This window comes from Phocoena phocoena, chromosome 17 (assembly GCF_963924675.1).
Source record: "Phocoena phocoena chromosome 17, mPhoPho1.1, whole genome shotgun sequence".
Classification (NCBI taxonomy): Eukaryota; Metazoa; Chordata; class Mammalia; order Artiodactyla; family Phocoenidae; genus Phocoena; species Phocoena phocoena.
Window position 1 is genome coordinate 73,741,249 of NC_089235.1, and position 15,610 is coordinate 73,756,858.

Sequence of the window (15,610 nt, forward strand, 5' to 3'; positions counted from 1 at the left end):
CTGGTGGGGATGAAGATGGACAGGCTGTCCTGGCAGGGCTTGAGCAATCGCTGAAGTCACTGGACGTGAGGAAGGAAACACGCACTGAGACATGGCGTCAGCTCTGGGAACCGCACCAAGAGCCGGCACCTTGACGCCCCACCTGCAGAGCCTGCTTCTCTCACAGGCTGCAGAGCTGTCTCCCGAATCCCCCGGTGAGCACAGCACCGGCAATGAATCTTCCCCAAAGTGACCGGCCCCAAGGGGTTTTCTGCGCACCCTTCTTACAACCTGGGGGTCAGGGATGTAAGAGCTGGATGAAATGGCAATTTCCTGTCTCCCATCACCAGCTGACTTCACTTAATGCTTCCTCTAATCCCACTTGCTTGACCTCTGTCCCCCAAATACCCAGAGGGCTGTGGTACATTATATAAACTCGTACTCCTTTCCTGTTTGGAAAAGAGCATCAAGAAAATGTTTTCTAAGCACAATGCCCCAGTTGCCACTAGGCTGGCACAGTGGTTTGTTTTCTCAAATTGATCGAACATTTGAAACTGATGACATTTGACATAAAAATCCTGACTTGGGGCTTTTCAGAAGAACTGGGAAGTGGGCAGTCCCAACAAGAAGTCAGGAGACCTCGATTCCAAGACCAGCTCCAACACCCAACACGTGGACGATCCTCAGCCAGCCGTTTACAAGGAGGCAATCTTCCACATCTGTGAAGTGAGGACAGTAGGACCTGCTTCTCCCTGCTCTGAGAGGTGATCCTACGTGTGAACACCCGGCAACCCTGTTAGGCGGCACCACCTTGGCTGGGGCCCTGTTCTAGAACACTGCAGGAGAGCTCTACCGCCAAGCCTGACAATGGGACCGCGCCAGTGGTCAGAATGCAGTGGAAGGAGACCAACTGGCAGACGTAATTCATCCGTAAAGTCATTCACGCAGCGTGTCTATCAAAGACCCGTTCTGAGGTGTCAGAGGGAGGCAGGGGGCACGCTCTCACCACTGTCTGAGGTGTATCTCAGGTCCTGGAGGGCAGCCACCGCTGCCTGTGTGCCCTGGACGTCCTCTTCGGCTTGGGTGATATGCAGGTACTGGGTGGAGGGCTCCTCCGGAGTTTCTGTTGCTGGCTAAATAAAAACACAGCATCATCCATGTGACCTTCTAGAAGATCACCTATTACCCAGAAGTCCCAGGATAATGGATTAAGACAAAACAAATGCACATAAGCAACGCTTTTGCAGCAGCTCATTAAGCAGGCACCCCTGAGAAATCAGTGCTCCAGTAAAAACCTACTTCCCAAAGACAAAACTTCTCTTTGCAAGTGCCGAGACTTTTTAAAACCAGCGTCGGTGGAAAGCTTCCTGCAACACGTTCTTGCCGTAGGGAACAGAGTATGCTGTTCATAACTAGAGATGACACACGCTCAGAGGTTCTCGTGTGTGCCCTTCTGCTGTCTCCTCTGCTCTTCCCATGGCCACCAACACCGCCCTTATCTCCCCTGTGCCCGGGCCTCCTGCCGTGAGGAAGGCCGAGAGGAAGGCACAGCAGTGGTGACGGTGGAAGGGAGGAGAGGATGGGTAATCACATAACACTCGGCAAGCTTCGAGCACGGGTCCTGGCACAGAGCGAGATCTCAGCAAATCTTAGCTACCATGCTGCTCCGATTATAGGAAGGATATGAGAAATACAACTGACCAGAGAAAATACAGCTGTGCAAAATCAGGACTCACGAGAGTACGAGAAGCTAAAGAGACATTCACAGGTATCTTATACCTAAGGAGAGAAGAGGTGGGACGGAATTTTCACAAGAACTAGATATTGATAATCACCTCCTTCTGGAACTGCAAGGCAGGAAACATGGATGTCACCAATAAAGAAGAACAAAAAGGGGATTTTACATACAATTTTTAGGAGCCAAAGCGATCACTCTCTATAAGCACTTACCAGTTACTCACACAGGTTCAGAATACAATGTGATTATTCTTTTACAGCCAAGTGGTCACGTTCATTTAGGCATTTCCAGCCTGACATTTAGTAGACACCCAATAAACGTCTGATGAATGCATAAATGAACAAACAAGCATATTTCCTTTTAAGTACCATTAAGCAACATAGTGGCCAACACTGATTGGATCCGAGGAATGGCTTAGCCTGTGATGAACAGGATGGGCATGGACTGGCTTCCCCTCTTTGGGGTACTCTTTGTAATAACCATCTGTGGGAAGGACAGTGCTTTACAGGGCATTCCTGGGAGGCTGGCAACAGCCCAGCTGCTGTTAACAGGCAGCTTGTCGTCACACGGGGACCACCCCCTGCCCAGCTCCTTAGCTGCTCTACTGTCTCACTTCTGGAGTCTAGTGCGTGGCTTGGTGTCAACTATTTTTATTGAGTTACAATTCTGCTGAAGGTGTCAGGATCTGTAAGGAGCGAGACCTCCAGAGGAGAGCGCCATGACTGCACTAACGAAAGCACCAACTGGCCAGGAGAGATGGTGCTCTACGTCAGGAACTGGCATTCCAATGTCTATGTGTAACAGAGAGCAAATCCTTGCAAGTATGAACTTGGAACACCAGAGGCCTGACTGCTTCCCACAGATGAGGACGTGACGCTGATGCTGGTGACACCATCACCTCCAATAACCATGGCAGCTGCCATTTACTGTAGGCCTACTGGGGACTAGACAGTAACCCCAGCGTTTTATAGACAGTGCTTTAACATACTCCTTAAATTTTCTTATAGAAAATGTCAAACATACACAAGACAGAGAGGTGAACCTCCGTGCACACATCACCCAATCTCAACAATCATCAGCTCGTGGCCAGTCCTGCTTTGCCTCTCTCCCCGTGCACTCCACACAGCTGTCCTCTGATTTTGAAGCTAATGTGGATGTCATATCAATTTATCTGTAAATATTTTAGAATGTATCTGTAAAAGGTAAAACTCTTTCAAACCATAACTACAACACCACCGTCACACTCAAAACACTTAACAGGGCTTCCCTGGTGGGGCAGTGGTTGAGAGTCCGCCTGCCAATGCAGGGGACACTGATTTGTGCCCCGGTCCGGGAAGATCCCACATGCCGCGGAGCGGCTGGGCCCGTGAGCCATGGCCGCTGAGCCTGCACGTCCAGAGCCTGTGCTCCGCAGCAGGAGAGGCCACAGCAGTGAGAGGCCCACATACCACAAAAAAAAAAAAAAAAAAAAAAAAAAAGCACTTAACAGTAGTTCCTTAAAATCTTCGCGTATCTAAATGGTGTTCTAATTTCCCCAATTACCTCATTTTTTCACAACTTGTTCTACAAATCATATTTAAGTAAGTTATTGAAATCCATATATTAGAACTGACTGATAAAAGTCTCATAAGACTTGTATTTATAGGCTCTCCCTCCACTCTTTCTCCCCTGCTTATAGTTGTGTTGGGAAAAGTGGTCGTTTGCCTTCAGAGTTTCCAACAGTCTGGCTTTTGCTGACTGCACCAACATGGAATCATTGAATATGTTTCCTTGTCCACTGTATTTCCTGTAAACTGGAAGTCAGACGCAGAAGCTTAATTAGGTATCAGTTCCCTTTCTGGCAAGAAGGCTCCATGGGTAACACAGTGTGCTTCCATCAGGAGACACTATGTCTGAGTGTCTCTGTTTTTGCCATGTTGGCATGACATCAGTGGAGGGTTGCAAAATGGCAATACTGTAAATCTTCATTTGTTAGCTGGAGTACTTCTATAAAAAACGTCTCTCCACAAACACTCGGTTACCCTGAGATATAGTTTATTTAGATGAGGTAGAAAAACTGTTTGATTCTGAGCCTTTATTTACCAAAACAGAGTTTTATTTATCAAAATAGAGTTGATTCCCTAATATCCTACAAAGGTGACTAAGGATTTTTCTCCCAGTATCATTATAAAGTCATGGATTTAAACACACTTGATGTGCTTCACGCCAGTCTGTAAACACTAACAACAGCCTTGGAGTAACAATACCAACCCTACCACTGATGGTGGAATAACTGAAAACAGTACTTTTTTTGCAGTTCTTTTTGCCCTTAGGTTATATCCCACTAGGGAGGAACAATCAAATTTCTATCTTAAAGTCTCTTGAAATAGTCTTTCTCTATGTAGTTCTGCCATCGTTTTGATATATAGTTCAGATACTTTATTTCATTCTATTCTCAATTTTTAGGGTTAGCTTTTTAAAGTGTAATTTTGTTTTTATTATTACATAAGAAATGTATTTCTTATATTTATATCAGAGTTCCAGAGTCAAATCTGCACAGTCGGTCTCTGCTAAGACAAGTTTAGCTTCTTTCCTACCCTCTCCATCTTATCTCCCTGCCTTTTCTACCTGTGCTTTCCTCCCTTTTTATAACTTTTATTTTGAAATAATTTTAGATTTACAAAAGAGTTCCAAAAAAAATACAGAGACTTCCCACATACCCTTCATCCCACTTCCCCTAATACTGACATCTGCTGTAACCATGGTACAATGATCGAACCAAGATATCAACATTGGTACAATACCAGATTCCACTGGCTTTTCCACTGGCATCCTTCTTCTGTTCCAGGATCCAATCCAGGACCCCACAGTGCATTGAGCATCCACAACTCCAAAGTCTCCTCCAACCTCTGACAGTCCTTCAGACACTCCTGAAGAGAACTGGTCCGGCATCTGGCCATCCACATCATCACATCAGTTGGATACATCGGATGGTCTCCCATGATCAGGTGGAGGCTGAGGATTTTTTGAAGAGCACCACGAGGTGACTGCCCTTCTGATCACATCATATCAGGGGGTACATGAAGTCACTACGTCTTACTACTGAGGATGCTGACCTTGATCACGTGGTTAAGGTGGTGTCTGCCAGGCGTCTCCACTGTAAAGTTACTACTTTTCCCTCTATAATTAATTATTTAGGGGGAGATACTTTGAGGCTACATAAATACTGTATTTCTCCTTAAACTTCTGTCTACTAGTTCTAGCATTCATCAATGGATCTTGCCTGCTGCAATCATTACTGTGGTGTTCCAATGGTGATTTTCTATTTCCCTCATTCTTTCTACATTTATTAATCAGCATTCTTCTGCAGGGAAGAACTGTTCCTTCTCCACCATTTATTCAATCATTTATTTATGTCAGTATGAATGCAGAGATATTTATTCTATTCTTTCAGTTTTAGTCCAATACCATCATGAGTTACTTTGTTACTCAAATTGTTCCAGCTCTGGCCCATTAGGAACTCTTTGGGCTGTCTCGTGTGTCCTTTTGACACGCCTCCATCTTATTTTTGTGGAGCACGTTGTTACTTTCTAGTACTGCAAAATGCTCCAGGGTCAACTTACATAATTTCTGCCTCAGCCCTGGGATCAACCACTTTTCAAAGGGACCCTGGTTCCTTTTGTTGGATTATCCTGAGAATCCAAGATCTGGATTCTAGGTGTGCTCATTGCCAGCGGCGTGTCACTGCTTCTAGGCCCTCTAAGCACAAAAAGCTAAGAAATACATGTATGTATACTAACCGTGTATACACATATATCTGGAATTATTTCTACATCAATCTTGGTGCGCACACACACACACACACACACACACAATCTATCTACATGTCATATATAACAGTGCTGCAATAAATAGCCTTGTGCAATCGCCTTTCCTCATTTTTTTTTTTTTTCGGTATGCGGGCCTCTCACTGTTGTGGCCTCTCCCGTTGCGGAGCACAGGCTCTGGACGCGCAGGCTCAGCGGCCATGGCTCACGGGCCCAGCCGCTCTGCGGCATGTGAGATCCTCCCGGACCGGGGCACCACCCCATGTCCCCTGCATCGGCAGGCGGACTCTCAACCACTGCGCCACCAGGGAAGCCCCACCTTTCCTCATTTTTGTTAGTATAACTTTGGGATAATTTTCTAACGGTGGGATCATCTAGTTAATGGAAAAAGAAACACATATGTAATTTTAGAGATATTGCTAAATTCCCCTTCATAAAGGTCACATCGTTTTGCATTCCCACCAGCAATGCATGAGAGTGCATATTTCCCTTCAGCCTCTCCAGCAGAGATGCTGTCAAAACTTTTGGATTCTTGCCAGTCTACTAGGTAAGAAATTCTATCTCTGTCAAGTTTTACTTACATTTATTATGTGGCAGGTTGATCGTGCTTTCAGATATTCAAGGTCATTTGCATTTCTTTTTCTATGAACCTTTCTTATCTTTCGCCCATTGGGCTGTCAATCTTTTTCATCAGTATTTCTAGAAGCCTTTTATAATGTAAAGATATTCACCCTTTTTTCTATGATATGACTGAAAATATTTTTTTGGCATTTGCCCCTCTACTTCTTCAGTTCTTTTACATAGTAGTTTTAAAATTTTTGTACGCGGTCAATTTTTTTTCAGTCTTTTCCCTAACTGAATCTGGATTTTGAGTTACAGTTAGGAAAGTTCTCCACACTCCCAGTTTATAAATGAATTCACTTATGTTTTCTTCTCGTATCTGTAAAATATCTCTTTTTTTAATCTCTGTTCCTTTGCTCTAGGCTCTCTCTATAGATAACTCATTGACTATTGTATATTTTTAATGTTTTAATCTGCTGCTTATTGTGTGTGGTAGATTTTCACTTATTCTTTCAGACTTTCAAAAACATAATCCTGTGTCTACAGAGATACTTTATTTCTTCTCTTCCGATTCTTATGTCTCTATTTACTCTGCCTTTGTCCAGCACACCAGCTGAGGCCTCCCACGTGATGCTAAAAACCAGAGCCCCTGGGGCACCCTCATCCTGTTCCCAACTCTAGCAAGAAACCCCCTGGTCTAGGATGCCAGCTTTTGGGCTGAAACACATACATTTTGCTTTTCATCTTAAAGATGTATTCATCAAATTCTACTTTATTGACTGTTTTTAATCAATGGATGCTGAATTTTGTCAAATTTTCATAGATGCCTTTTCTGCATCTATGAAGATGATCATTTCACTTTTCTCCCTAGTCCTCTCATTATGACGGGCTACATGGACACATTAACACATTCCCTCCTACTGGACAACCCTTCCCCTGAATTCTGGAATACTCCTCACATTGTCATGATGTATTATTGTTTTTCATGGGGTGTTGGATTTGTTTCAAAGCCCTTATTCTTAACTGGAGTAAGCCCACTGGATACTCTAATGCCCTAGAAAGTTCTCAGGAAGTGGTTCTCAATTGGGGGTGATTTTGACTCCTGGGGCACACTGGCAATGTCTGTGATAGTCTGGTTTTCACAGCCGGGTATGTGAATGGATCCTAGAGGGCAGAGGTCAGTGATACTACGAAACATTCTAAAATGCATAGCACAGCCCTCTACCACGAAGAATTATCCGGGTCATAACTTTAGCAGGACTCAGTTTGAGAAACTCTGCCTAAGGTAAACTGCAATCTGGTGTGACCCCTGGTACCTGAAAAGAGAAACAACTATTGGCTTTTAAAATACAGCTACTGGCTTTTATATAATTCAGTCAGGAAACTGGTTCCAACACCTGAGGGGAAAACAAAGGTGACGGGTAGGTGGAAGGAGAGGAGGGCCTAGAAGCAGCAAATGGGCCCTGCCCTGCCCTCTGGGTGAGGACTGCCAATATATGCCCTGTGTGCATTCTGCTTTCAGATGCAACTTCTGAAACTCTGAATTCGTGATAACAGAAGTGAAAATATCCACGAGTCCAACACAGACGTTCACAAACCAGCCTAAACGCAACGCAGAGTAAGAAGTCACATGCGTGGCCTGGCTCTCACCCAGTGGTACCCCTCAGATATGAGACAGGGTTTGAAAAGATTTCCAAGTTTCCCAACCAGAAAACCCACTGCTCTGAGGAACTGCACTGGGCTTGCCTGGTTTGTCATCCGCGTTTAGGAAAGTCACAATCGATACCATGCTTTAAAAAGTACCTCCCACTTGGGATCTCCTTCGTTCTCCACCAACTTCAGGCCATGCTTGTTCTTCAAGTGCCTGTTGAACTCCCATTTGGTGCCATAAACGAAGCTGCACACAGGACACTTCAAACAACCTGAAAGCACAGACACAGGTAAAAAGATGCATTCACAACACATGAATTCTGCCTTGCATTCAAATGCTTCAAATCTAAGGGATGTATTTTTTTGTCTCCAGTACTCACTTTCAATCCAAGCTTACCTTAATATTAAACAGAATAGCAAACAGTATATGTGTTTTTCAGGGCAAAGGTTTAAAACTTAATGCATTTCTTTTCGCTTATTAAATGAGAATTTGCAGTGAGCCTAATACACACGTAATATTTTAGGTGCCAGAGAGAATTAAGATGAGTAACATAATTCCCCTGGCCAAGTGGCTGAACAGCTTAAATGATTTTTCCATGTTTTTATTCGAAAATAACAAATCATTTGGAAAGCAAAAAATAACTGAAGGACAATGGGTGCTTTTCTCAATCTCCTTCATCCTAAAACACTAAGACCAAGGGCCAGATTCTCAGTCTCCTTCACATCAGAAGGGGAGACAGTGATATAAATTCCCATGTGAATATCCCGCTAAAGGACACATGAAAAAGCTGGTCACATCCTGAAATGTCACTATTTATTTAATTGATTAAATCTTACACATGTTCCAGGAAGTATCTGGATGCTTTCGTTAAGACAATATAAAACTGTAGGATAAAAAAAGAAAAACCAAAAAAACCGACACACAAACTCACACACAGACTATCTTTCTAAAATTATATCAGAAGCAGCAACTAAATTAGGAGCTGGACAAAAATCACTTATTTATTTGTCTGTTTATATGAAGTAGAGTTGATTTACAATGTTGTGTCAGTTTCAGGCGTACAGCAAAGTGATTTAACAGGCTGTGCTTCCAGAAGCAAACTCTAGCCCCTCAGGAGGCTAACTGTAGTCCCGGCATCAGGCCTCCAAATCTACCAGACATTTAGCAGGCCAGAGTCAGGCTAAGTGCTGGCACCCTCAGGTGTGCACCCTCAGCTGGCCGGGGCAGTGAGATGGGACCACCAGGCACCTACTGGTCTCCCCGCAGCCACTGTTTTGTCTGCTCTACACCCAGCACACAAATAAAAACTCGAACAAAATTACATCTCACATAGGTGTAAGACCCTCTACTGCCTTCCCATCACACCCAGAATAAAACCCCAGCTCCTTGCTGTGGCCTGTGGCCCCAGTAGCCTGGTCCCTGCCTCCCTCTCCAGGCTTGTCCCCTCCCCTTCACCCCCATCCTCGCCTTTCTCTGTCTTTTGCATTCCCCAAGCTCCTTCTCTTCTCAGGACACCTGCTGTTGTTGTCAGTCTGTCTGCTGACCCGGTCCCCTGTCTCTGCTGGACCTGCTGTGCTTCCCTGTGCCCTCCCAGCGTCAGTATTTATTTCTTGCTCACTGGGGCACTAAGGAGGGAGGGAGAGGAATTCTGTCCTCGTGACAAGGTGTCAACAAATTATATAAGAACTAGACACATCTCATGGTACACATCACCTAATTTAAGCATCTCCTAGATGTAGCTGGGATGTGCTAGCTCTCCTGAATCAATTCCATGTCAGTGACTCTCAGAGAGCACCGTTCTGTAACCGGGGTTTCCTGTCTATCACCTGAGGTGGTGGGCAATTCCCCAGAAAGTCATGAGAAGGAACGGAAGCCAACCCAGGTGGCCGACAGCACAGCCCCTTCAACTTTCGGCCTCCCATGCCGGGAGGGCACAGGAGAGCACAGCAGGTCCAACAGAGACAGGGACCAGAGTCAGCGCAAAGGCCAGCAACAGACACCAATTCTGAACTACCAGAACACTCTACAGAAGAGGCAGCTCAAACAGATGCTTGCTTTCTGAAACTCAAACACACTGCACTCTTTTTTTAGGCAAAATCAAGTGGGCTTGCTCTTTCTTGCCCAGAGGATAATTAAACTTACTTTTTAACCTTCTTTGTTACTGCTTATTAATCATCTAAAATGAAATCTTTTCCTACAATCATCTTTTAAAACCCTCCAAGGTATGAGAACCACTACCTTTTCTTTTGGTTAAGCTGACATTGCTTCTATAAAGACTTAATACGAGGCAATGAACACAAGCAAACTACCTAAGGTAAAATTTAGGCTTTAAAACGAAATTGAAGGTTCCTTCTGGGCTATTCTTTAACAGAAACTAATTTAGGGAGGAAAACATCCTTATATTATGTTTCAATGAAAATTAATATGAGAATGCCTCCACATTAATTAAAACGTCCACCTTTGCCATGGTGGCTTTAATTAAAGAACAACGAACGGAAATATGTAATCTAGACCGAAGGTGTAACTATGCCAGTTAATTGACATTAAAGCTGAGAAATATTAATTTCCATTTCAATTCATTAGATGCTTAGGGCCACACTCAGTAAAGGTCACGGGCAGGCCTGGTGAATTTGCTTGCAGCACTGATATTAAGTGTGCACCATAAGACCCTAAACATCCCCCCACCGCCCACGTCGCAAATTCCTCCTGAGCAAAGACAAACCAGGCCAAAGGATAGAATTTCAGGAGCAATTTTAAAATTCCATCGTGGAACCCTTTGTTCTTTTGGGGATGCAGTATACTCTGGAGGAATTTTGAACATTAAACTACTTGCACTCCTTTGCAGTGGCTGACATTATGGAAAATTCCATTTCGTTTTCAGTAATATAACTCCCAGAATGGCATGGGACACTGGGCTGGACGGTCAGAAGACCTGAATTTGGTACTTGCTCACGTGACTCAGAACCACTTCCTTAAATTCTCTGGGTCTTGGTTTTCTCTACTACCAACGTAAAAATGCTAACGCCTGTATCCTTATAAAAGGCAGCGAGGTCAGCAGAACAATGGGCCCCCCAAAGATATTCACATCCTAATCCCTGGAACATGTGACTGTGCGACCTCCCATGGCAAAAGAGATCTCAAAGGCAGGATTCACGTAAGGATCTTGAGATGGGGAATTATTCTGGACTCTCTGGATGGGCCTAATGTAATCACAAGGGTCCTTCTAAGAGGGGAGTAGGAGAGCAGATCCCAGTGACGTAACCCGAGAAAGACTGCTGGCTTTGGAGGACGGGGCACGAGCCAAGGAATGTGGGCAGTGTCTAGAAGCTGGAAAAGGCAAGAAAACAGATCCTCCCCTAGAGACTCCAGAAGGAATACAGACTTGTTAGCAAACTTGACTTCAGCCTGTGAGACCCATCTTGGACTCCTGACCTTCAGAATGGTAAGATCATAAATCCGTGTTGCTTTAAACTACCGCCAAGTTTGTGGTCATTTATTACAGCAGCAATAAGAAACTAATACAGGCACTCAAGGGTAACTGGACCAAAAGCAGCTTAATTATCAAAGGAAAGTGGATACAGAGTAATTTCATTTTATTAACAAGTGAAATACGAAATCGGACTTGGGAAATACTGCAGAGGAAAAACCAAGCGCATTTGACTATAAGCCAGGCTGACGTTCCAAACCCCAGTGAGGAACTGGTAAACGGAGCTTAAGCAACGTCTCCCCCATCCCTCCTGGTCCCCTCACACACTCCTCAAAATCTTGGCATGTGAGATCCAGCACACCCGTGGTGAAAGCCAGACTCTGAATCAGGACCCCGGTCTGGCTTGACCACCGGCTCACTTTGTGGCCGGGGCCGGTCCTTTTCCCTCCCTACGCCTCCTCATTTTAAAATGGAAATGATGACGGCAACCCCACAGGGCTTCGTGAGAGAGAAGATAACATATAAAATAACAACCAACAACACGGTGTAGCATCACAGCACTGGAAGCACCTGCCAATAATGTATGGGATCTAGGCCCTAATAAAAACAATTTTAAAATAAAAATGTCCAAAAGTCAAAGGACTTTGGGTTAACTGATAGTTTCTGGATTTTCTTCTATACCGTTCTCCCTGAATCTGGTGTGAATGTACATCTAAGGTACGGATGGTACACGTATTTACACTTTTCTAATACAATTGTTCAAAATAACGCAAAGCTCTTAGCAGATGTGACAAAACTAAGCCTTCTCCTGGTCCGCTTCCTCACATCTTTTCTTATCTTAATTACCTACCCCTCCTCAATGATCCCCTAAAACAGGGAGCCTGAGTTAAGGCACACCACCCAGGAGAAGCAGGTGATTTTCCTCCCATGAGCAGCATGGGGCCTGTTTAAAGGAACGTGTACTTTCTGTTAGAGGATAAGAACACGGAGACGCTGCCCAGCCTTTGGCTCCAACCCAGGCAGGAAGGGCAAAAACGCTACCACAGCCCAGTGCCTTGCGCAGTGTGGGACACATGAGGGGCTCAAGATGCACCATGAAGAAGGACTTTGGGAATAAACACGATAGGGAATGTGAACCATTTATCAGGTACTTGTTACATGTCAGGCGTGGTCTGGAATCAAGAATAAGATCTCGTCTTTGCAACCTGATGCTCCGAGGAGGTAAGTAACTGGTCCAGGGGCCAGAGTGATCACAGACCCGCCTCCAGGGTCTGTGCTCCTAACCCTCCGCTCGTGCCAACTGCCTGGGGCGACTTGAAGGAGGGCCTTGAGGTCACCGGAAAAGGACCAGCCCGCTAAGCCCCATCGTTAGCCCACCGTGAGCTCCAGGAATGAGCTGAGAGTTTGTGACACTTAGCATCAAAGCATCGGATGCCTTTCACAACCTGTGATTTAGTGAACCAGCTCCTGAGCTAGCTTCATCAGGGGCATTTTAAAAGGAGGAAAGGGGGCAGACCCACTGAAGCGATACAATGTGAAAAATGCGTATTTTGTGGAAAAACACCTCAAATCCATATTAATGAACAAGTGATGGGCTGAGAAGAATAAACAAGAGATTGTCTGATCTGCTTTCAAAATATGAGAAGTACATAAAACATAAGCAGGGAATAAAACACTTAAGTAGCATTGAGTACAAGTCTAACTGCCAAAAAGCACTGGCGCCCGAGGGAACTGCTGCCTCCTGATGGGGCCCAGCTGGCATGCGGCTGGAAGCGGCACCTGTGCCCCCAGGACCAGAGGTGTGCTGGGGCCACTGGAACCATCTCTTCCCAGCTCAGCGACCTCACGCTGGAAGCTTAAAATTGGCCCTGGCGGAAATATGCACAGCACAGAAATTGGCAAATGCTATGAATCAGGTTCCCTTCTCCCTGCCCCGGGAGAGCCAGCTGGTAAACACTCACAGAACACGAGTAGATGCCCTAGCAGCCCCCATTCCAGAGCTCGCTGAAAATGACCCAAACTCTGTGGAAAACACCATGTGCCTTCCATCAGAAACCTACACGGAGCAGAAACCTCAGCCTATTCGGCCTTCTTCCTGCCTCTCCTGCAGTGCTGTGCACCGACACCCTCCCCAAACCCCTGAGCCTGGGGGTAGGAGACTCTTTCCCAGCAATTGATGGCTCTGCCTGTGTCACAGTGCGACACCGTTTAAACACAGCTGATGGACAAGGAGTCCCTGCATTGGTTTCAGGAGACTAGCATCGTTTTGATAAAACTGCATTTTATTTGTGGGTTTTTTATTACATCATCATTTTAACACATATTCCTCTATCTCAAAACAAGAAATTATAAAGTCCCACAAAGATATCTTTTGAGGAGTGATGTGAAGATGAAAATAAAACCAAGTGGGGATAGGGAGAATTACATGGAATTAATCAAAAGGAAATGAAAACTTCCAGTGGTACCAAACACCTCATCATTTCCAAAGACAGTCATTTTATCCAGCTCCACTTCCTGCCTGTCTCCTTCACTGTCCGCAGCGAGAGCGGTGTGCTCTTGAGATCCCTGAGCTGCAGTCACAGTCAACCGGCTCGCTGCTTTCAGAGACAGTTTTCCCGCCAACACACAATGGCACAATGTCTCCTACGAGCCAAGAGACATTTAGTTGTTTCCTTCCACAATATGTCTCTTAAAGGGGGGGCATAGGAAAAATAAATAAACACACACACACACACACACACACACACACACAGGCCAGAAATAGCCCTGCAAAGATCAGAAATAAAACCCAGACCCTGTCAGGGAATGCCAATTGATTATAGAGAGTCTTGGAAAGTTAAGTGAAAACTTAGGGCATGAAGCAACTTGACCTCAGCACATTTTCTGCAAGGCAATGATGAAAGTTTGGAAGCACGGAGCTATGACAGTGTCATCAGTCAGATCCCCACACCTGTCCCAACTGCCACAGTAAACGTCTATTTCCTGCCAATCCAACCCAAGAGTGTGAAGGATGCTAAAACGAATCGCTAGCCCACTACTCCAATTATTTACTGTGACTCTAAGGCGATCTATCCTCTCCTCTGTGATTCCTAGACAGGGGAGTCATCAAAAATGATGCACCAGGGCTTCCCCTGGTGGTGCAGTGGTTGAGGGTCCGCCTGCCGATGCAGGGGACACGGGTTCGTGCCCCGGTCCGGGAAGATCCCACGTGCTGCGGAGCGGCTGGGCCCGTAAGCCATGGCCGCAGAGCCTGCGCGTCCGGAGACTGTGCTCCGCAACGGGAGAGGCCACAACAGTGAGAGGTCCGCGTATCAAAAAAAAAAAAAATGATGCACCAGCTCTAGAAGGACTGGCATATTTTCAGAAAAACAAAACAAAACATAAAAACAAAAGAATGAAAATGTATTGAGTGCCAGACACTCAAGTGCTCTCGTTTCACTCTCCCCGCGATCACAAGGGATGGCTGCTGTGAACTCCACCTGAGGTGCAGGGCCTCAGGTAGAGAGGAGGGTGACTTGCCCAAATGGCACCGCACCTTCCTGCCCTCCAGCTCCGTGAAACTGCCATTCAAGCCAATGCCAGGCCCACGGTCCCGTTACCCCAGATGGATGGCTTAAAATTATCCCGAGTTTTTTCTGCCGCTCATCCATTTCTGTACATCAGCCCTGTCACCGAAAGTGCTGAAGGATACTGTCAATTCATTTGTTTTACATTAAGACGCCTTTCATGGCGATTACAGCAAGTGGAGCTTCACGCTGCATCGGAAAACTAGGAGCGGCCCCGGCTGCAGCCGAGTTTACAATCCCGCAGCTCTGTTTACGGGGGCAGGTTTCTAAAATGGTCTTCAGCTTCGAAGAGTCACAGGATTCAGGAAAGAGTAGCAACTGACGCATGGCACGCTGCAATCATTTTTCAGCTGAATTACCGAAGCGCAGATATAAATACAACAGCATTTCTCTGTGTGGCAACAGCAAGTGAGCTAAACCCTCTCAAGTGGGAATGCGATTATTTATTAAAAAAAGAAGCAAAACCCCGCCAAACTTTTCAATGATATTAGAGGCTTTCATCCATTCTCTTTAGTTTAAATGTTCTAAATAGTTTTTCCTTTTCAAGATGCATAAGTAATCTGAGCACTCAATAAACATCTTTGGATAATCTAAAGAATCCCACCTATAAATGCGATCAGTACAGCATTATTTACAACTGCAATAAAAGAAAAATCTGGAAACCCTATAACAACAGGAGCATAGTTAAATAATACTTGATGCGGTATCGCGAAAAGCCCTCAGAGGTTAAAGTAGGAAGACAGTGCACCAAAGGGAAACAAAATGTGCATGTTAATCATTGTTAAGTAAACCACGAACTTCCATCTGTGCGAAATGTGTGCATGGACCAAGGGCAGAAGGCAATACAGTCAGCCCTTCGAATCCCCCGGGTTCCGCATCCAA

At 45.2% G+C, this 15,610-nt stretch overlaps 1 protein-coding gene across 3 annotated transcripts in view; it reads right to left on the reverse strand.

Moving 5' to 3' along the window:
• The window catches only part of ZFAT (zinc finger and AT-hook domain containing), a 150,440-nt gene that overhangs the window by 30,344 nt on the left and 104,486 nt on the right, over positions 1 to 15,610 (reverse strand). For 2 of the 3 annotated variants that reach the window (XM_065895071.1, XM_065895072.1), the window contains 2 exons: positions 7,888 to 8,006; positions 986 to 1,112 (listed from right to left, as the gene is read on the reverse strand). In XM_065895071.1, the coding sequence (XP_065751143.1) occupies positions 986 to 1,112; positions 7,888 to 8,006 (246 nt within the window). The remainder of the gene's footprint in view (positions 1 to 985; positions 1,113 to 7,887; positions 8,007 to 15,610) is intronic. The other variant, XM_065895074.1, reaches the window with a different exon arrangement.